Source organism: Pseudophryne corroboree, chromosome 1 (genome assembly GCF_028390025.1).
Source record: "Pseudophryne corroboree isolate aPseCor3 chromosome 1, aPseCor3.hap2, whole genome shotgun sequence".
NCBI lineage: Eukaryota > Metazoa > Chordata > Amphibia > Anura > Myobatrachidae > Pseudophryne > Pseudophryne corroboree.
In genome coordinates, this window is record NC_086444.1 from 231,828,226 (window position 1) to 231,852,599 (window position 24,374).

General features: G+C 42.3%; 1 protein-coding gene across 5 annotated transcripts in view; it reads right to left on the bottom strand.

The window, feature by feature from the left end:
• The window catches only part of EPB41L4A (erythrocyte membrane protein band 4.1 like 4A), a 419,914-nt gene that overhangs the window by 160,209 nt on the left and 235,331 nt on the right, over positions 1–24,374 (bottom strand). For all 5 annotated transcript variants that reach the window (XM_063964124.1, XM_063964123.1, XM_063964121.1 and 2 more), the window contains 2 exons: positions 16,448–16,536; positions 15,621–15,684 (listed from right to left, as the gene is read on the bottom strand). In XM_063964124.1, coding sequence (XP_063820194.1) covers positions 15,621–15,684; positions 16,448–16,536 — 153 coding nt within the window. The remainder of the gene's footprint in view (positions 1–15,620; positions 15,685–16,447; positions 16,537–24,374) is intronic.

Genomic DNA, 24,374 nt, shown 5'->3' on the forward strand with positions numbered 1-24,374 from the left:
GCAGGATTTACAATGCCACACCTAACCCAAATCTCCAATATTACTCACATATTTGGTATCTCTGCAAAAACCTCAAAATAAACTGAGGTGTATATATGGGGAGTTTTGTGAACATAACTATCTGAAGATACTTAGTTGAACAAATGATTTATTAATTGTTTCCCTATTTTTTTTCTCAGATAATGCATATAAATGAAACATATGATTTTTCATCCATGGTATCAAAAGGAAGCTCAAACAGGAAAAAATAATACAATAAATAATAAAATAATAAAAAAAGAGATTGCATGCAATATAGATCAAACTGGTGGGGCCCTATGGCAGCGAGATGGTTAAAGCATAAATGTGTTCTGGGCAGGTTAGCAATGAAATAGGAAACAAGTTTGTGCTTTAAAAATCTCCACGTGCAATAGTGGAAGAAATCTATAAATAATTATAGATGTGAACAAGTCATGTTCCATTACAAAAGCATTCATTCAGTATTAAACAATAGCTTTACCACAGAGTTCACAATTGTTTCTTTGAGTTTCTGGATGCAGTACCAAGCCATTATTACCCTGGGCCAACTATACAAGCACCTGTAAGTAAGTCTTTGTTTTTACTAACAGGTAATACTGGTAATAGTTTGCCTTTTAAGGAATACCATAATGCATGCCAAGCATAGTTGTGCAAAGGTGCGTGAACTGCCAGTTTAGCAGTCAAGCAGGGGACAGGGGGGGGGTTGATGATTAACGCAAAAAACCCTGGGCAAGATGACTCCTGTAAATAAATAGAAAAGGTTAGGAGAATAACACAGCTCCTCCCTTTTTATGTGGTCACCCAATACTGCGGTAACACAGAGACAGTATAGATTTAAGAGGATAAAATATATCACTATATGCTAAACAGTGTAAAGTTCTTTGTGCTTCTGATGAACAAGGTAGAAAAAAAAACCATCTGATAATGACAATGCTATATTCTAATAAGATAAGTCTGGAAGCTATATAGATGAAATGTAATTACGTGATTCTAGCCTCAGGGAACCTGTGGCTTTCCAGTTATGTCTGAATGTAAGCACACGCCTATCAACAGCTGATGTATTTCTTTAATGATTATTTATGCCCAAATAGAACAACATGCAGCCTATAAAGTCTGGATTACAATGCACATAGATTGTAAATCTCAATAAACCATTGCCATCTTTAGCCTCTGTCTCATGTGAGTACAGATGTAGCCACGCTCATTGGCGTGATGCGTATGCACGGGAATATGCATTGCAGCAAGGTGAGTATGCTCCACACTACAACTAAGTGCAGCCAGCGATAGAAGTCTATGGCATGCATGTGCGTACACACTTGCGCACCTTAGACGTGGACACGCTAGTTGCACCTTCGCTGTGGCAACGATGAGCGTGGCTACATCTGTAATTTCTCTTTCAACCTTGTATGTCTCTGTTCTGATACTTTGTATGATAGTTTTTGGTCAACGATCTGTTAGAAGTTATCAAATATATTCTCTTTTTTTGTATGTTGCCTGCGTTGAGCCATATGGGTGTCCAGTTAGAATGAGATCTGGCCACTCAGCATAGTCATATCAATAATCATTAGTGCAGTTGAAGATGGTTGCACATACACTATTGGTCAACATTTTTAGAATACCCCCAATTTTTGTTAGGAAAAGACTAGAACCTTGGACCGCTGGACTTTAACGGACAGACCAGGTGTCCAGGATTGGCCGGGGCTTGTCCCTGCAGGATATTAGTAGACAGACCTGGAATGAAGAATTGAGCGAAGCTTGACCTTCAAAGTTGTTAGCAGACTGAGCAGGCGTGCAGGGATGACCGAAGCTGAACCTCGCAGGATATGAACTGACAGGCCAAATGCACAGGATTAGCTGAAGCTTGGCCTAGCAGGATGTCAGCATACAGACCAGGTTTTCAGGAACAGCTCTAGCAGACAAAGAAGCCAGGAAGATCCAAAGTACTTAACAGAGCAACAAAGGCTCAAGCAGCAACTGAGGACTATAACCGGCAAGGATAGGCAGGAGTGTCTGGGAGATAATAAGGAGGAGAGCCTATCCGGAGCTCCCTCTAAATTAAATATTCTGTGCAGCTACAGTGCTGCACATTCCTGAAGCTGACCCCCCCCCCCCCCCCCCCCCCCGCGCGGCCCGGTCGTCTGGCAGCGATCGGGACTAGCAGTTCATAACACTTTTCCAGTTTTAATTGAAATTTGCGAAGTGTTAATGTCTCAATGTACTCTGATATTAAAGAAAAGAACAATATACAATTGGAGATAAAGAAGACATCATAAAATCAATTCGATTAACAAAATTCTGTGGCATTTCTTCTAAAATGGAAATCATATACTGTTCTTCCCAACACTGTTGGTGGTTGCCACAAATATGTTGCACTTGTATGTTCATTTGCTCTCACTCTGTCCAGTTCATCCCAAACCAACTCAATGGGGGTGAATGTGGAGATTACGCTCGCGATTCTATGATTTCATACTTACCATATTGTGAAATGATGGCACTACAACGTGGCATAATATGAATTGGGGGCATTGTGGGTGTAATGTGAACTTCAACACTACTATGGGACATAAACAGAACTAGGGCATTACTACGGAGCATAAAATTAACTAGGACACTACTCTAAGGCATAAAATGTACCAGGGCACTACTATGAGGCATAAAATGAACTATGGCACATAAAATGAACCAGAAAACTACTATGAGGCATAAAATGAAATACTGATATGGAGAGAGGTGTCTCTCTTGAAGCATTGGGAAAGGGGTCTCTTCAAAATGTTGTTATGGGGCCCTAAAAATTTTGCCTATGTCCCTGATCTTGTTATTTTCCTCAAAGGTAATTCTGACATAGCCTGTAGGTATGTTTTGGGTAATAATCTAGCCAACTAACCAGGTACAGCCGACAGGGTATTGCATGGTGCTGCAAAATGCTGTGTTAGCCCTGTTCATAGAGCCTTTCACTCTGTGCATTACTTCCTCTTCCATGGGGGGAATTCAATTGGGAGCGAGGTTTAGTGAGTTAAAAAACTACTCATACCGGGGATCACACACACACACACACACACACACACACACACACACAAAGACACTCATGCACACACACACATACCCACAGACACTCATACACACTTACTTTACACTCACCACTGCTGCAGAAGACCGGGATCCAGACGCATGAGGGGAAGACACTGCTTTGGAAGGTGAGTAATTACAGACCAATTAAGGTAAAGGGAAACCTCCAATTGCTTAATTAGTCCTCGGGGGGGTGGGGGGGATGGATGGGCGGGAGATGCTGCTGGGGTACCAGAGCAAGTCCCAGTGACAAAATAACAATTTTAGGCAAAATCAGACTTGCTCTGGATGTGCGTAAAATAGACATGGTGATTTTATTTTCAGGCCTACAATGGAATAGCAAGACCTCACAGCTGCAGGAAAAACCCTGCCCACAGGTTCATTGGAATTTCCTGCCCTCAATTGAATTACCCCCATATATGACAGTTGGTGTTACAGAGGTTTATTTACTAAGTGGTGGCTTGTAAACACTGCCACTTCTCAATATATTTACGCCTACAATTTAAAAGGGCAATACTTTTAACACAAGGAGTGATTTGCTATTAAAAGCATTGCCTTTTTAAATGTGGGCTTAAACACACTGGTAAGTGGAACTTAGTAAATAAACACCACACACTGAGGAACCATCCTTTCGCCTACTCGGCTGCATAGAAAAACCATGTGTGATGAACCAGCATCCATAGGGGGTGGTCTTCAGTATGCCGGCTGTCGGGATCCCGGCGCACAGTATACCGGCGCCGGAATCCCGACAGCCGGCATACCAACACTTATTCTCCCTCGTGGGGGTCCACGACCCCCCTGGAGGGAGAATAAAATAGCGTGGCACGCGTAGCGCGCCACCGTGCCCGCAGCGTGGCGAGCGCAGCGAGCCTGCAAGGTGCTCATTTGCACTCGCCACACTGTCGGTAAGCCGGCGGTCGGACTCCCGGCGCCGGTATGCTGGTCGCCGGGAGCCCGACCACCGGCATACCATACCACACCCTCCATAGGACCTTCTTCTATTTTTCAGTAGTTTACTGATGGTGCTTCAAAACTGCTAATATTAGCAGATGGAGCTAATTAATAAATTATTGCTAGCTCAAGTTCAAAGAAGCCGATATAACCTGACTTATACGTATCAAATAATTTCCAATTACCGGTCATTTTAATTAAATTAAATAATATATTTAGTTTCTTGCTTGACAGTCAAACTTAAACAGAGATGGGCTGCTAAACACACAGAGTTAAAGTGGAATTTACTACAGATTTTCTGCATTGTAGACTGACTGATTTTCTTGTAATTAAAGATGTAGGGGTGGTGCCGGAATTCGACATATTCAATACAAAACGGATTAGACAGTCCCGCTGTCGAAAAAAAACGGAGGAATTGACGGATAAGTGCGTCCAGGATTCGACTTTTCCGACGGCGCAGAAATGGTTAAAAAACACTGGGAAAAAATGCGTGGGGTCCCCCCCTCCTAAGCATAACCAGCCTCGGGCTCTTTGAGCCGGTCCTGGTTGCAAAAATACGGGGGGGGAAATTACAGGGGATCCACCGTATTTTAACAACCAGCACCGGGCTCTGCGCCTGGTCCTGGTGCAAAAAATACGGGGGACAAAAAGCGTAGGGGTCCCCCGTATTTTTTGTACCAGCACCGTGCTCCACTAGCTGGACAGATAATGCCACAGATAAAGCCGGGGGACACTTTTATACCGCTCCCTGCGGCCGTGGCATTAAATACCCAACTAGTCACCCCTGGCCGGGGTACCCTGGAGGAGTGGGTACCCCTTAAATCAAGGGGTCCCCCCCCTCCAGCCACCCAAGGGCCAGGGGTGAAGCCCGAGGCTGTCCCCCCCATCCAAGGGTAACCTCGCCGCTGACCGCAAAGTTCCCACCATTGAATATAATGGAGGGGCTGTGCGATGCGCTGTCTGCCAGCTCAGACGCGCATAGGCAATCAGGAGAGTGCCAGGACGTGGCGCTACCTGATTGCCTGAAGGGACCCTCAGTGACAGGAGTCACGGGGGGTCACAGCATTCGGGGAAAGAGGTCCCATGTGTAAACATGGGACCCCTTTCAGTCCGTGTGTATCTGGTATTCGTTTTTTTTTTTTTTTTTTTTGCCAAGTACGAGGATTACAAATATCACTGGACACTGTATTTAGGTGAATATAATTTTATTTTCAGGTACCCTGGATTCTACTTGGACAAGTGGACAGATAGTGGAGCCCGGTGCTGGTACAAAAAATACGGGGGACCCCTACGCTTTTGTCCCCCGTATTTTTTGCACCAGGACCGGACGCAGAGCCCGGTGCTGGTTCTAAAAATACGGGGGATCCCCTGTCCGTTTTCCCCCCGTATTTTTACAACCAGGACCAGCTTGAAGAGCCCGAGGCTGGTTATGCTTAGGAGGGGGGACCCCACGCATTTTTTTTTATAGATTTTAACCCATTCCCACCCCTTCCCACTAAAAACCATGCTCTCTCTATTTTAGTCAGTTAAAAAAAAAATATTCTTTTAAAAAATATATAATAATACTTGTGTCCCTCTAATAGACAAACCAAGTACATAATCCCTTCTAATATAAATAGATATGCTATTTGCAATAAAAACAACACAAAAAAACATGTTTTAACATTTTTTTATTAGATTCCGCCAGCAAAGTGAGGCGGAAGGAAATTGACGATATCACTGTCGAAAAGCACTAAAGTCGAATCGACATTCTTCAATTGAATATACTTTTGTCGAATTGCCGCATTTTTACCACTGCAGACATGTAGAATTTTCAAAATGTCGAATTGCAAAAAGTCGAATCTGAAAAGTCAGTTTTTTTGTCGAAAAGTACTGTATTGCATTGTCGATTTTTTTTTTGTGTCGAAAATACCCCGTTTTTCGACATTTTCGGGAATTCGACCGCAATTGCATATACCCCGTACAGTGCCTTGAAAAGTGTTAATCTTCCTAGATGTTCTACTTATAGCCATGTCTGGGTTTCACCAGCCATACATAGCTTTTACTCTGGTGAAGACTTTTCAACAAGGACAATTTACTTACCATAACTAACTTGTTTTTAAGTAAATGCAGTGATAAAATCTTACTGCAGTGATTGAAAACATTAACTAATGCAATGCCACAAATCCACATATACTGTATTTCCAGTATTTGCTATACACAACATTTAAAAGCTAATTATTCAATTTATATAGCATTCATACCCCCTTAACAGAGGCTCAAGTTAGCACAGTGGTAAGAGGAGTGCTTATTAAACGGTGATATTCCAGTTCTCACATCACTTTATTGGTTACTGTGATGTTTATATAACGGGAACGGGGGGCTCTGTGAATGTTTTACTCACAAATAAAAATTAACAGTTTACAAATTCCAGGCTGTGATATTATTAATAGAAGGGATAGAAGGGAATGGAACTGTATAATCATACGAGGCACTGTACCTCACGAAGGTCAGGTGCTAAGAAACATATGCAGGGATAGCCCGTAGAAAAAAGGAGCACATGTAATTAGTATATATTTATGTCATTTCATGATAATTTGGTAGTTTAACATGGATAGCTTTTTTGTGGTGATTGCTATGGTGCTTTATCATAAAGGAAACTTACATATATTTCTATGCAGTTTAAGTGGATTCAGTATCATTTACCAACGACTGAAATGTCGGCTGTCAATATACCTACAGCGGCATCCCGGCCGCCAGTATGCCGGCAGCGGGGCGAGCACAAAGAGTCCCCTTGCGGGCTTGCTGTGCTCGCCATAGGATCTTTTCCCACTCTATGAATGTCGTGGACACCGAAGAATTGGAATAGTCCTGTAGCGCCGGTATTCCAGCTGGTGGCATTGCCAGCTGTCGGGATTCCGGCGTCGGTACCCCTGTCCACAGGGATCCCAACAGCCGGCAAATTAAAAGTATCTCATTCAAGTTACCTAGGGTTTGGTTAAACTACATTGCATAGGTTGATACACTGCCCCAAACCTCTGACACAGGAACCAGAGGGGTTCACTACGATATGCCGGCGGTCGGGCTCCCGGCGACCAGCATACCGGCGCCGGGAGCCCGACCGCCGGCTTACCGACAGTGTGGCGAGCGCAAATGAGCCCCTTGCGGGCTCGCCACGCTATGGGCACGGTGGCGCGACACTATTTTATTCTCCCTCCAGTGTTGTCGTGGACCCCCACGAGGGAGAATAAGTGTCGGTATGCCGGCTGTTGGGATCCCGGCGCCAGTATACTGTGCGCCGGGATCCCGTCAGTCGGCATACTGAAGACCACCCGAACCAGAGACAGCTAGCATTTGGATTTTAGTCAACAGCCAATAGTTATGCACTGTATTGTTGTATATTTGTTTTCCACAAAGACATCATTTAATTGGGCTTTCCAAAACCGTCTATCCATATGAAATAAATACCACCAATCCCAGCCAGCCTATCACGTCAGCAGAACAAATAACTTTCACCAAAGACAAAAGATCAGATCATAGAAACAGCGTGTTCGCTTCTCCATTTGAGCTACTTCATACAGTGACAGCGTAGACATGAGTGTATGAACGGTCAATACATACAATTTCTATACTACAGTTATGTATTTTTATCTTTATGTGTTACAGTGGAGATTGTACATACATGATTCACTTGTTACTTCCATTAACATACCATGTGCAACGCGTAATTATAAATAGGATGGGCCAGTCCAGTGTACCAGGAATGGTAGTATCTTGCCAAGTAGGATGTCCTCCCTAATTCCTTGCAACAAACCTCATTCCTACTGTGCTATTTGCTGATCTTGGTATGTGCCAGTCAGCTCTGTGTTCATTTTTACAAAGCCGGGGAATTTAATGTCTAATCCCCAGGCAAACAGCCTTCAGCTCAGGTCAATGACAGCAGAAATATTTCAAAGATGTATTATTTGAGTGTGGGCTGGATGCACAGTAATGTCAGGCGGGGAATGTTAAACAAGATCAGAGAAAAATGTAACTGCCACAAAATAATAATAATAAGATAAAATCGGTGAACAATAATATAGTCACTCTCGCTGCAGCTGAGGTTGTTTGTTCACCTTTGTTAATCACTTTGGTTGAATTTCAGCAACCTGCGGGGTGTTCTTTCTGCACCATCAATAAATAAAGAAAAATAGCTTAGTGCTCTCGGCTGGTATCCAAACCTTCTAAAAGTGGCTCCGGGATCCAAAAATTCTAAACTATCATCCCGCACCCCAAAATGTAAAAATAAAAAAACTGGTGGAAAGATTACACCTTTGTTTGCCCAGGAATTACAGAGACTACACATGACGATCAGATTATCAGTTTTTCCGAAAAACAATTTACTGCACTGTTACATTTATACCCCTTTATACCGCACTAACAACCCGGTATCGACCCGGCATATTGCCGGGTCGACACGAGTCGGTGTGCGGTGTGAGAGGGCCATGGTCAAAATCCAGGGTCGCATGACCCGGTAGTTCAACCCGGGAATAAAGCAGTGTTATTCCCGGGTTGAATACCGGGTCAGTGGCAGCGTGAACGGGTTCCCAAGTCGATGCGACCCGGGACCCGTTCACTAGATAGGGAGAGGCAATGCGGAGATGAGCTCATCCCCCAGCGCCGCTTTCGCCCCCGCCAGCCGCCGCTATGGCAACCCACCCGGCAAATTGCCAGGTCGGGAAGCCGCCTGTTAGGGTCCAATGCTGGATCCCACCCGGGAAGGACCCGTTTCCAATTACCGGGTGGGAACCGGCATTGGCAGTGTGAAAGGAGTATTACATGTCATTTACAGCATATTCTTATTTATTATCAGTTGCAGAGCTCCTAAAATCCACATTGCTTTACAAAGAATATTTAGTCATTCTCATCAGTCCCTGCCCTTGTGGAGCATATAGTCTATGGGGTCTATATATTAAGCCGTGGGCAGATAAAGTACCAGGCTGGTGCTTTATCTCTCCACTTTATTTCTCTCCAAGGCTTAGTAAATAGAACCCTGTAATCCATATCACATACACACAATAGGGTCATTTTTTGTCAGGATCAAATTAACATAAGAGTATGTTTTTGGATTGCGGGAGGAAACCTGAGCAAACACAGAGAGAACATACAAACTCAACACTGAGAACATACAATCTCAACACTGTTAGAGCCTAAGCACTATACAACTGTGCTGCCCAATAAATGTTACTCTCTGCAACACTCCCCCAGTCAAAAATAGGCTTTGCTTTATTTAAAAGTTGTAAATGGAATTACAGAAAAAGGGATTTAAGCTATCATGGTATTAACGTTTACTTTTTGTGCAATGTAAAGGCAAATTTAAATTCAACGTACTGTAAAAATGTTGATTTGCTGTTAGTCTGTATAAATCTCCCAAAGGGTTAAAGGTACAGGATACAGATACAGGATAGCACAGCATCATCATTATCTACAACCTTGGCAAATCCCTGAGAAATGCCATTGATAGACACTACAGGGAGGTTTGTGGTCAATGATTGCTCTATGAGATCTGGGTATAGTGAAACAAATGCAGTACAATAACAATCAAAATATATGTATTGTTCAAAATATATGTTTTATTTTGCAATGCTATGATCTTATAGGCATGGAGCATTGCTGGTGACGTCTCCACATCTAATAGAACTTGTAATCAAAGGCTCTTTGTTAGATTTCCACTAACACATGCACAGGATTCCAAAGAGTTAAACTATTTCCTAACGGCTATGTATTTTTGGAGGGACAGCTCCTCTTTTGGAACAAAACCGCTTGTCCCTCTGCCATTCTAGTGCTTATTATGCAAACTTGTGTGAATGGTTGGTCTTCAGTTTGCCGGCTGATGGGATCCCGGCGCACAGTATATCGGCGCCGGAATTCCGACACCCGGCATACCAACACCTTTTCTACCTCTTGGGAGTCCACGACCCCCCTGGAGGGAGAATAGATAGCGTGGAGCGTGTAGCGCCCCACCGTGCCCGCAGTGTGCGCTCACCCAGCTGTCGGTATGTCGGCGGTCGGGATTCAGGCGCCAGTATGCTGGCCGCCGGGAGCCCGGCCGCCGACATACCATACTACACTCGTGTGAATAAGTCGCTCCAATAGCTGTTAAAAGAGCCTGTATGGGTTCTCCCTGCACAATTTTAAGAAATTTATAGTGCTGTGGTGTTTGACACTGTATATAATAAGATCTGTTTATACTTGTATATTAAAATCAGTTAGTAAGTCTTAAGGGGGATACACACAGAGAGATTTATGATTAATTTCTCAGCAATGTAACTAGATTGCTTAGAAATTAAGCACGGATCTCTCCAGGTGTATGCCCCACAGCGATAGTGACGCGGGGTCGCTATTGCTGACTCTAGATTGGCTTGCATAGGCACAATCTAGTTACATTGCTCACTATACCGCTGGGTGAAGTGAGCATTTCCCCCATCCAGGCCTGTGTGCTGAGCGGGGGATAGAGATGTGTGCTGAGCGTTCTGTGTACCCCCCTTTAGTGTACTACTACCAGACCAATCTGCCTCACAACTCTAATGTGACCTAACTCCTCAGGAATAATAGCAATGTCAGCATAAGTCTTCCTTAAACCCCTCTCCTGGCTTCCTGGCATGTCTAGGATCACTTACAAAGTGCTGCCTTCCTTCATCCATGTACTTGCTCCTCCCTACCCTACACATCTGCTTCAAGTCTCAATATATTCCTGACCACTCCTATTTTCTCACCTTAAACCGTTTTCCTCTTTGCCCCTTATCTATGGAATGCTTTATCTAAAGAAAAACTTCAAATAATCTCTCCTCCCCTTTAGGACCAAAATAATCTCACACCTCCTGAATGAAGCATTCAACAGTCCACACTAATATTCCCTTATGCCAGTTGCATAGGCAAGCTGTGTAATAATTGGGGCACAGCAATATCATACATTTTCCTGCACCCCTCTATGAGTTGCAAAGAAAAATGTGCAATGCTCAGTGTCACAAGGTGCCAGACAAATGGCTGAAATATAGGCACCCCACGGCCATCACCACTAATTGAATTACCCACAAATAACTAAGGCCAGTCACTGAATACTGCGGACAAGTGTAGCCATCTATCTACCACACTTATTATTCCACCATCTCTGTCTGTATATACTGCAACCTACAATGTATGACTGAATACTTAAAATATTATACAATATCTCACTTTATTGAATCTGCTATACCCCTTTCAGACTGCCACCTCTGAACACGGGTTATTGGCATATGAACGCGCATAACCCATGTTCATGTGCGGTCTGAAAGCTGCAAGGGTTGAAATACGGGATCGAGTTCAAACCGGTTCACTGAATGGTGTGAACGGGAGCCGGGTCGATACGATCCATGTCCCGTTCACTCTCTGTGTACGGGTGGCGCTTGGAGATCAGGTAATCTCCAAGCACCGCCGCCCGGCGCGTCACCGCTGACGTCACCAACCCGGCAATATGCCGGGTTGCAGTCAGCGGCGGCGGGTAGCCTGAGGCGGGTCGCTCGCTGGGAGCTCACTTCAGGCTCCCGCCTCATGCAGTCTGAAAGGGGTATTGACATGCTGTTTAAGTAACTTCGCTATATATCTTCATATATAAATGCCAAATACCACTGACTGACTCACTGGCTCATCACAAAATCTCCAGAACCATGAGGACTAGGAACTTGAAATTTGGACAGTAGCTTTGTTTTGTGACGTAGGCAGCCACTAAGAAGGGATTTTTCAAAAGTCTACCCCCAAAGGGGTGAAATTCGTCATTATTCCTTAATCCAGATAAAATTTAGGGCCGGATGTAATGGCTTGCGAGACGGCCGGAGCTCCAAGACTCCGGCTGAACTCATATGTTTTTACAAAGCAGCAAACGTTTACAAGGCAAAACCAACCAGGTTTTGCCTTGCAAACTTTTGCTGATCTACAAAAACATGCGAGTTCGGCCGGTGTCTCGGAGCTCTGGCTGTCTCTCAAGCCATAACATCCGGCCCATAGATTTTGGTTTTGCACGCAAACGTTACCAAATAAGTGCCTAAATAGGTGTATATATTTTTAGCAGCATGTTAATCTAGGTTTAAAAACATTTTTTTTAACGATTCTTTTGCCGACAATCTGTAGATTTTTGTATGAATTTAAACTGCAGGATTTTTAGGGGCTTCTTTAGCATCCACCTAAACCATCTACATTCCAATAATTATTCTGATCCCATCAGACTACCATTTCCATCCAAATGGCTGCAGTTTCCCCGGTAAAGGTCTGTTACGCCATGACCATTAACAAAGCTCAGGCGCAGAGTTTGAAAGTGGCTGGTGTGGATCTGAGGAGTGACTGCTTCTCCCAAGGCCAGTTGTATGTTGCCTGCTCTAGAGTCAGTTTCTCTGACAGCCTGGCCATTCTCCAGTCTGAAGGAGAGACTAAAAATGTAGTTTACCAGGAAGTCCTTCAAAATTAAAGTTACGCACACGGAAATACTTGAAATTCCGTAGCGAGGCACGGGTATTCAGCATGTATATATACACTGCTCAAAAAAATAAAGAGAACACTAAAATAACACATCCTAGATCTGAATGAATGAAATATTCTTATTAAATACTTTGTTCTTTACATAGTTGAATGTGCTGACAACAAAATCACACAAAAATTATCAATGGAAATCAAATTTATTAACCCATGGAGGTCTGGATTTGGAGTCACACTCAAAATTAAAGTGGAAAAACACACTACAGGCTGATCCAACTTTGATGTAATGTCCTTAAAACAAGTCAAAATGAGGCTCAGTAGTGTGTGAGGCCTCCACGTGCCTGTATGACCTCCCTACAACACCTGGGCATGCTCCTGATGAGGGATCTCCTCCCAGACCTGGACTAAAGCATCCGCCAACTCCTGGACAGTTTGTGGCAACGTGGCGTTGGTGGATGGAGCGAGACATGATGTCCCAGATGTGCTCAATTGGATTCAGGTCTGGGGAACGGGCGGGCCAGTCCATAGCATCAATGCCTTCGTCTTGCAGGAACTGCTGACACACTCCAGCCACATGAGGTCTAGCATTGTCTTGCATTAGGAGGAACCCAGGGCCAACTGCACCAGCATATGGTCTCACAAGGGGTCTGAGGATCTCATCTCTGTACCTAATGGCAGTCAGGCTACCTCTGGCGAGCACATGGAGGGCTGTGCGGCCCCCGAAAGAAATGCCACCCCACACCATTACTGACCCACTGCCAAACCGGTCATGCTGCAGGATGTTGCAGGCAGCAGAACGTTCTCCTTGGCGTCTCCAGACTCTGTCACGTCTGTCACATGTGCTCAGTGAGAACCAGCTTTCATCTGTGAAGAGCACAGGGCGCCAGTGGCGAATTTGCCAATCTTGGTGTTCTCTGGCAAATGCCAAACGTCCTGCACGGTGTTGGGCTGTAAGCACAACCCCCACCTGTGGACGTCGGGCCCTCATACCACCCTCATGGAGTCTGTTTCTGATCGTTTGAGTAGACACATGCACATTTGTGGGTTGCTGGAGGTCATTTTGCAGGGCTCTGGCAGTGCTCTTCCTGTTCCTCCTTGCACAAAGGCGGAGGTATCGGTCCTGCTGCTGGGTTGTTGCCCTCCTACTGCCTCCTCCACGTCTCCTGATGTACTGGCCTGTCTCCTGGTAGCGCCTCCATGCTCTGGACACTACGCTGACAGACACAGCAAACCTTCTTGCCACAGCTCGCATTGATGTGCCATCCTGGATGAGCTGCACTACCTGAGCCACTTGTGTGGGTTGTAGGGAGGTCATACAGGCACATGGAGGCCACACACACTACTGAGCCTCATTTTGACTTGTTTTAAGGACATTACATCAAAGTTGGATCAGCCTGTAGTGTGTTTTTCCACTTTAATTTTGAGTGTGACTCCAAATCCAGACCTCCGTGGGTTAATAAATTTGATTTCCATTTATAATTTTTGTGTGATTTTGTTGTCAGCACATTCAACTATGTAAGGAACAAAGTATTTAATAAGAATATTTAATTCATTCAGATCAAGGATGTGTTATTTTAGTGTTCCCTTCATGTAATACATATGTAACAATACTTTCTTGTAATGAGACCAAGGCTCTGTGCACATACAAAGGAAGAAAGGCTGCACTCACCAGACTTGGAATCAATACACTTTTTAGTGCAAAAAAACAGACGTTACAGCATATGCGCTCCAACATTTCAAGACCGCAGCGGGTCTTTTTCTCAAGGTGCTGATGCTAAAGTCTGGGTTTTTTTATGTGTGGAGTGCCGCTTCCTATGGGCTATGTATTACTATTTTAAGAAGGCAACCAGCTAAGTACTATTTTAAGGGATGTGCCAGACCACTGGGATATCTATCTATCTATCTATCTATCTATCTATCTATCTATCTATCTATCTATCTATCTATCGATTTATTTTTTATTAGATTGTAAGCTCGAAGAGCAGGGTCTTCTTTCCTCATGTGCTTTTCTTTTTCTTACTTATACCCCTTTCAGACAGAAACTGAAATTACCAGGTAAAGCAGTTCTACCCAGTAGTTTCATGAAAAACATGGGTCCGTTTTCTGTGTAAAAGGGTCAACCCAAGTCAAAATTCCCGAGACCAGGGAATTTTGACTCGGGTTGACCCTTTCACACAGACAAAATACCCGTGTTGATCCGCAAAATACCAGGTCACAATTCTCACCCTGGTAATTTGCATTTCTGTGTGAAAGGGGTTGTGTGACAGAGGCCGGCAACACAACCCTACACTAAAATGCCAGGTAATTGCCGAGTTTTCTGTCTGAAAGTGGTATTACACTCTCTTATACTCCATACTCCCTTTGATGGCACCTAACCTCTGGTTTTCCATACCTGTCCTGTAGTCATATACCTGTCCTATTATTTAACATAAAGATTTTGTTGTATTATTCCAGCCCAAGGTGCTCTCCAGATAACAAAATCTGAACTTTGTAAAAGTAAGTACAAAAGAAAAGATATCTTTAATCATGACAATCATTTGCACCAATTAAGATAATCATTTTCCATTTTTTTCCCATTTTTATACATACATACTGTACATCCTGACAACATCAGGTCAGGTACAGAGATTTCAATTCCGGACCCGGTACTTTGACCAATTAAATCAGCAGATATATTCAATCCTAGTTGTTCAACAAACCATGTTGTTAGAGTAAACTTCCATTTTAATTTGTGTATTTTTTAAGAAGAGGAGGGAAGCGGTTGCACAGGTGTGTTTATGAAAGGATTATATCTAGGACTGATGGATAAAGGATGGATGTGTATTGGGTGTAGCATTGCCTATTAGTGGAAGTGTCATTTCTGACTGTAGTATGAATGACGTAGAGAAGCAGTGGGTCTCGATCAGAATCAGTATGTGTGTACAACTGTGTACAGAATATTACTATCATGTCTTCTCTCTGGTGTGGGATGAGGAATGATTTCAAATATACCCTACAGTAAAAACAATATTATCTGTCATTCTTCCATAACCCTAATCACCAAAGAAAATAATATTTATTCACACAGTATGTACACTTTTCTTGCATAGTAATATTAATAATTGTTACTCTTTACTTACATCTTTTCCAAGGACTCTTAATTCAAACTGTGTCTCTTTGAAATGTATCTTTGTAATTCTAGGCCTATAAAATAATCAAATTTGATAATAAGTGATTACGGAAATGAGAACAGAAACAACAACAACAACAACAACAACAACAACAATAATACAAGTAAACCAAATAAAATTATATTATTTGCTTCTGGCTCCAAGACACATTCTGTACTTTGACCTCAATCATGTAAAAAGTTGCTTTGAGAAGACACATGTTTAATTGATTTGCTGGCAAGCATCTCCTGAGGTACTGTGCTGGTTTGTGTCTAGAATTCTTGGAGCAGGGTTGGGCGACAGGCACTGCCAGCAGCAGGTTACATAAAAAATGATCGTGAAGTGGAAATTCTGCTGCTATCTCACTGTGCAAATATCTACATTCCATTCTTCATGTAAATGTTCAGGGCACGTAGTATAAACAGTGAGACAAATAGTGCAGATATGGAAAGCAAAGCTTCAGCTGCTTTATTAAGCCATGTACACAAATTATGGCTGTGTGCACCCATTGACAAGAGTAATGTGCTTGCAATGCTGGGACCTGTCGACGCATTTGTAAATCACAAGCAGTTAATAGGTACCTGTTGCCTACAATCAGTGCAGAGAGTCATTCTGTAGACTGAACCAGCATCCGTGAGAATGCAGCCTATCAGCACTGCAGTAACAAGTTACCAGTGAATGGCAGGCTGAATATTAGTCCACACCACAAAATGGCTGCTTTAGCTGTATATAGGTGACAGGTACACTGCATCAAACGAGAACAACTATCATACAATTCTCTATGACTAAAACCTTACCAGAAATATTTCCCCACATGTTTTTTATTCTTATATACAACCAATCCAACAGGGGTTAGGCCTAAAAAATATTCAGAGTTGTTTTCTCCCTGGAAGAAAGAATAAAGTGGTTACTATCATTCAATGACTGCTCATTACAGGCAAAAAGATGTCAGCAACACAAAGAACCTGATGCAGAGATGAGTGGGAATTGGGCATGTATTTCTGCACTGCATGCACGGGGAAAACCAGCATTCCCGCAGAGTATCAGACCCCTATCCATACTCTTGGTCTGATACTAATTATTGTCATCAGTGTACACTTTCACCAGTCTATACTAGTTGCAAATGATATGTTGGGAAACAGGCATATTTAGGCTTGCATACAGCTTTACACAGCCGGCGGTTCCATTAATACGTCCTCATTGAACTTTGCTTAGGTAAGACCACCCCGTTAAAACGCAGTTACGCTTCTCTTGTCATAAGTGTAGATGCAAGTGATATGTGTAGGACTCTGTATAGCTTATATTTGTTTGCAAACAGTTTAATAACATCAGCAGTGTAAAAATTAACGCTCCGTAAACAGGTGAATGGTCATCAGGCCCAAATTCTCTAAAATAAAACTAGAAATATTTCATTCCAGTGTCGCCCCCACCTCTATTTCAGTCTGAGGCAGCCATCTACAGCCAGTAATCACTCTGATCAGGTCCCAGTGAGATCAAGGCTACCGCTGGTGTGTGCTCACATACAACTGGGAAAAATGAACATTACTGCTCCAGACTGGCATATGCAACGCTACTGGAACACACCACACTAAGCTGGACTGTCAGAACTCTGAGATTGCCATCTGTGACATTACCACTGGATTTTGTTCTCAGCTGAGAAATTGTCACTAACATTATCCACACAATGTGCTAGATCCTGTGTATGAAATATTATGTTCCCAGGGAAGGATCTTATTAATATACATCAATAATTTGCATGCTAATTTACCATAACCTTTCTTCATTATAGAAACCTCTTTGGAGATATATACAAGAATAGTTCTTCCCCTTGTTGCTGAACTACTATACTGAGTCATTCGGGGGATTTTTGAGGCAAAGCACCGGAACTTGTTACATTATTACTATCTGAAGCTCTTCCTGGGGATTGAAAAGGTTTTCATATTCTGGTAACACCATCATTCTCAATTTTTTGTTTTTGTATAAAACTGAGACATGTTATTACCTACACAGTATTGATTCCTTCATAGTGGATATACTGTTTCAAAGCAGTTTATGAGATATTATTATTTTAAGAGAACCTCTTGTCGACACCTTATTATAGAGAATCTGCCTGCCTGAAAGTTGTTTTACAGTACTTTATTTTTGTGTATTGTTTTACTATTGTTGTTGCTCTAGTAAAATCTTGTTGTCTATTTTGCAGTTGTTTGGTGTTTGTTCGTAATATTATATAAACAGTAAATATTAGGCTACGGCCACACATAGCGGCCAAGCAAGTCCCGTTCAGCGGGATCCGCTTGGCCGCAAGGAGACTGCACATGGGCACCTGCATGTGCGGCAGTCCCGTCCCATGTGTGGGCCTGCATGTGCGGCAGGCCCACACATGTGCGGCAGTCCCGTCGCCGCCGGATCCAACCAGTTGAGCCGGATGGCAGGACGATGGGATTTCAAGGTGAACATATACATTTCAATGTATGTGTTCACGCAGTGCGGCTGTGCCGCACTGTGTGCTATTGAAATCCTGTGTGTCACTGGCCGGATTCTGCAAAACAGGATCCGTGTGCACACAGAACCCCACTCCTGGCCAAGCAGGTCCCGCTTGGCCGCTATGTGTAGCTATAGCCTTAGACATAGGCACACCGATTTTTACACTTGTTTGCTTAGCCCTTGGGAACCCCTTTTCCCCAGTATGGGGCAGCATGTGCCTCTTCCCTCACAGTGAGTAGGTACCAGTACACCCTTCTACGTTCTTTTTTTAATTCAAACTATTGTCATTGAAGAAACGTGTCATACTGTACAAAGCACAAAAGCAAACATTTAAAGATGACAATAAAATACCCTCAAATATACATGTATAGAGTAAGAAAAGAGAAATGTTAGGTACAGAAGTGAGATTTAACTAACAGACCCCTCTCTTCTACATGTCTATGTGAGGAGACATTAATGATAAGTAGGTGTTGAGCAAACAAAATAGCTACAAAACATTAGGGTAATAGTCATTTCCACGTGAGGAGGAAATACCATATTTAAAATTAGATTCTTATACAAGAGCTACATTGCCATAACCAGCCCTGAAAGGCCTTAGCAACATGACACTTTGGCAGGTAGAGTCAACCCCTTAGCATTTGCAATGACAATACTGAGAATGATCTCCGGAGGACCAGTAACCATATTCACCTTCAGGAAAGAGGGACATAGGGAAAAGAAATGTAACAAAAGCAGATGGTATAACAGAGAATAAAATAAACAGCTAGTAAAATCTGGAAACCAGGGAGAGGAGAGCCTACTCTGTGTCCAGGATATCAAAAAGTGCCGTACGAGGGCAGTAACAGCAGCCAGCCATAACATAAACTATGTTACGTAAAAAAGAAAGAATAATACGAAACATGTCAAACCGATTCTTAACAGCATAAACTTTCTATTGCTAATTACTGCCATCATATGTTCTCACCCTTCCCCATTATACCCATCCCTACCCCCTTCCCTCATCCGCCTTCCAGACCCAGCCCAGTCACACACCAGCAATCCTGCCAATATCCTCCATATCACCCAACCTCCCCTTTTACCATTCTCCTGTGCCCCCTAGAAATCCAGATCCATCCGTAACAAACTTCCCGCTATCCATGGCCTCTTCATCTCCAAATCTCCTGCCACACTACTCCACTATATGCTTCCTGCCACCCATTCCTCAGTCCTCTATATGCATCCAGATTTTGCCCATTTCTGAACCTCCACTCCTGTCCACAGTCCTCTGGACCCCTCCTCATGGTATCCTCCACCCACGAGACTGGGCATCCTTGCTTTCTTACTGCTGTGAATATCATTTTATGCTCCCTAAAATATATGAAATTAATTTTAATTATTTTAATATTGACCTTACCATTGTTTTAATAGTCTATTATGCCACTGTTTTGCTTTTTAGTTTTATTTTCTTCCTGTATCCCTCACTGTATGCTATACCTCTATTATTTGCACACCCTGCCAGGAGCAAGTTACATTGTGTGTCGCTGATGGCTGCTTCGGATGGTCCCTCCTTGGGCAGGATGTACTACATGCTGATCTATTCATCCATGGTATATCATGTTACATATGTGTCAGTTTTCCCAAAAATGCCCTGGGTCTTTGTATGGCTTACCTCCTACAGTGTAACCTTCACAGTGCGCCCAACATGGCTGCCTCACCTGGTATGCTTGAGGATGGGATGAAAAACGCATGGACCTGATGGTTATGTTGGGACCCTACCCCTAGCGTTTGGACACTGCAAGCACCCCATTTTGTGTCATCTATCTAGGCGTTATCTATTCTAACCAGGGCAATCCTACGTAGTGCGTCCAAGGCGGCTGCCTTGTCTGGTACCTTTCGTGCGTGGCATATAAAAGCCGTGGAAGTTATTACCCAAATGACTGCAGCAACCCTGCAATATGCTTATTGTGCTCTGTCTTCTTTTTTTTCTGTGTGGATTTTTCTACTTGCTGTAAAACTTCACCCTCTGTAAAATGTGATATGTTTTTTATGTCTATAAATTGAATTGAGTCCTGTTGGAGAAAAGTACTATGTAAACAAAATTATTATTATTATTATTAATGCTATTGGCAATATAAAGGGAGGTATCCAATTACCTGCAGTTAATCGTAGCACCAAGAGCTATCCTATTATATGTGGTGTGCTCCTCCCACCGATGCCGTCCCTTATGGCGGTTTATGCTTCGGGTGCCTCATGCACCAAAAGCATAATCCGCGATAAGCGGGCAGCTGGGGCTGTGATATCACATGGGATCCAGGGACTTATTCCCGATCCCATATGTTTTCGCACGATCGCGGGTCCGTTTTTGTCCACTCAAAACTGACCCTAATTGGATACCACGATAATGACCATCAGTCAAAAATCACGCTATCCACCCATTTTGATCCACCAAAAACGGATCGCACCTAATTACAGTGGTTATTTTTTAAATGTAATGTAATTAATTTTAAACTTGGAAGTATCACCAATAATAGATTCCATAATAGTATATTCAAAATTACATTAATGTTGGGGAACTTTTAACCTACTGTATTTTGTCTGGTTTTAAACAACATAAGCCAAAGTATAAATGTATTAATAATTTCCTTTTTAGAAATGAAGTCAATAAAAGCTTTTCTCAGATCATTTGCACTGCTAAGTGAATGTAAATAATATATAGTATTATTAATATCCTGTTACCTGAATAATAAAATAAATATGCATTCACATTATGAATGCCTGAAGATTATGCTTTCACCGAAATTTATTATTTAAAATTGGATTAATTTAACAAGAAATAATACGGGTAAAATACCAAAATCCCTCAGATTAGAGTACTGAAATGGAAACATTTACATTAGTGAACCTTTATGTCTGTAGCTGAAGGCAAGAGTTACATTTAATGTATGTGCTGTGTAACAGTCATTAAGGACACATTAGTGTCAATTAACAGTTCACACAGATAGTCAGCACTCAGCATGCTAAAATAAGATCAAGTGTAAAAGTCAACAGAACCTGTCTATTAGGGAAGTTATTAATTTTACCAAAACAAAATAGGAGACATCATTTTAAAAGGAAACACTAAGACGATGAGTAACACAAATCATTGATGCACTATTATATACCATTTTATTATAAATACATTACACAGCAAAATTTACCTGGGACATTTATTTTACACATATATATATATATATATATATATATATATATATATATATATATATACATATATACAGGTTGAGTATCCCTTATCCAAAATGCTTGGGACCAGAGGTATTTTGGATATGGGATTTTTCTGTATTTTGGAATAATTGCATGCCATAATGAGATATCATGGTGATGGGACCCAAGTCTAAGCACAGAATGTATTTATGTTACATATACACCTTATACACACAGCCTGAAGGTCATTTTAGCCAATATTTTTTATAACTTTGTGCATTAAACAAAGTGTGTGTACATTCACACAATTCATTTATGTTTCATATACACCTTATACACACAGCCTGAAGGTCATTTAATACAATATTTTTAATAACTTTGTGTATTAAACAAAGTTTGTGTACATTGAGCCATCAGAAAACAAAGGATTCACTATCTCACTCTCACTCAAAAAAGTCCGTATTTCAGAATATTCCATATTTCGGAATATTTGGATATGGGATACTCAACCTGTATATATATATACTGTATATACACACAATCCAACAAAGAGCAGCACTCTATGGATTTAAATGTATATGACAAACAGACACAAGCAGTCTGTTCCGCAACCGTTGGTTGATTAAACCGAAACGTTGCGAAAAAGACTGCTAGTGTCTATTTGTCATATACATTTAAATACGTAGAGTGCTGCTCCTTGTTGGATTGTACTTATGTAAATGGCAGTTTACTGCTGATGGCACCTGTTGAGTTGAGACACTTTGATTAACTGTAGACGGCCGAGTCTCTGCGATTACTATATATACTGATATATAGTGGTATAAAGATGGGTGGCACTCGATATACCAGCTGTCGGAATCCCGATGCTCAGCATACCGGCGCCGGGATCCCGACTGCTGGGATACTGACAACTATTTTCCCTCTTGGGGTGTCCACGACACCCCGGGAGGGAGAATGAATAGCGTGGCCCGCTTGGCGCACTACCGTGACCGCAAGGGGCTCTTCTGTGCTTGCCCCGCTGCCAGCATTGGACGGCTGTCGGAATCCTAGCGTCGGTATGCTGGGTGCCGGGATCCTGACAGCCGGCCACCCGTAGTACACCCATATAGATGTACAGTGGCAAAGAAGGTATCTTGCCATGTTCTTATGTCCAGAACAGGACTCACTCCCTAGGACAAGGGTTAAGGATCCTGCTGTTCCCTATAGGAAAGTTCTCACACACAGCTGCACTACCTGGGTACGATGGAGTGTGTGAAGGTATAAAGGATTGTGGGATCCAGTAGGCGGGATTTCTGATGCTGACAAGCAGCCAGATGATAGCTGTGGCTGATGTGGCATAGCTAGTGTCAGAAAGCCCTCTCATGTGTACAAATGTGCTGTTATAACATTTGTGATGAGTAAAGAAGCCATCTGACTAAGTCAGCCGGTGTGAAGAGTCATTCATTTGTACGTAAAGTCTAACATTTATTCTGCAGCGGTACAACAACCCCAAACATACAGCTAATGTCACTAAAGAAGAACAAGGAGTCCTGAAAGTGATGACATGGCCCTGATCTCAACATCATTGAGTTTGTCTGGGATTACATAAAGAAACAGAAGGATTTGAGTAACCCTACATCCACAGAAGATCTGTGGTTAGTTCTCCAAGTTGTTTGGAACAACCTCCCTGCAGAGTTCCTTCAATCCGTACAAGTGTGCCTAGGAGAACTGATGCTCTTTTGAAGGCAAATTCCAAATATTGATTTGATTTAGAGTTCTCTCCTGTTCATTCACTTGTATTTTGTTAATTGATAAAAATAAACTATTAACACTTCTACTTTTGAAAGCAGTCCTACTTTGCAGCATATTTTCCACACCTGCCTAAAACTTTTGCACTATATATATATATACACACATATATATATATATATATATTTATTTATATATGGATGGAACAATACAATGTAAAAATGCTGTACTAGCACATGCCTGGTAAGGTTCGATTGTCGGCATCACAATTTTAATGAAGCACAGATGATCCGACCTTCTGGTCTGACTGTTGCAGAAAAATGTCATGCTATTTAACAGCTAATGTTCCTGAATACACGCTTAAGCCATTACCGGGTCAATCAGCCGATATTGGGTGAGTGGCCCGATAATAGCATGTTTGTACCCAGCGTAACTCATAGGGCCCAATGAGATATTTGCTTTTACTATATAAACCATAAAATAAAAATGACAGAATTGTATAATTGAATAAGGAGTTCTTTTATTGAGAATGCAGCTGAACCCAGCAGAGGGCCCACTGTCTTTGCTTGACACAGTATGCTGAAATGAGCAATCTAGAACTTTCCCTGTGTGATGAATATTATATAATGTTTCACTTCTGGTCCAGGGCTATTTTGAGATTGTTTGCACTCACCAGGACATTTACTTAACTGTCACATTTCACAATTAGTAATATAGTCTTCTACAATTAAGGGCTGATGCAGAGATGGAATTAGATTGGGAGAACATTGCTCAAAAGAAGCATAAATACACAAAAAGTGTATATTTGAACATATACTGAGGAACTGAAACTGTGAAATGCGCCCACAACTGCATGTGTAGCATATGCACCTGATTTACTACTAGTACTAATTACCAGGGAGCACTTCTACCTGTCCTACACTAGAAGCAAAACATACACCTCTCAAAGGGCTTACTCTTTTTTTTTCTCATCAATAGTTTTTATTATTAAAGTGTTTGTTCCATTAACCATGGGAAATGGGGAAGGGGTACAGAAAGAAAAAGAGAAAATAAAAAACGGGGGAGGAGATAGGGAATCAGGAGCCAAAGCATCAAATCCAACATAGCGTGCAGATAATAAGAACACTATAAAGACAAAATACAGTTGGTACATATATAGCAAGGTACTTAACAAAGAAATAGTGAAATGACAAAAAAGGTGTTCACCCTTTCCAATGGACTAATCTGCTTCTAAAAGCATCGTTGTTCCTTCCCTGCCTGTAGTAAACTCACGGCAGCTAGACCAGGTAGTGAGGGGGAACACGCTAGAGGTGGAAGGAATTTCCAAAGGCT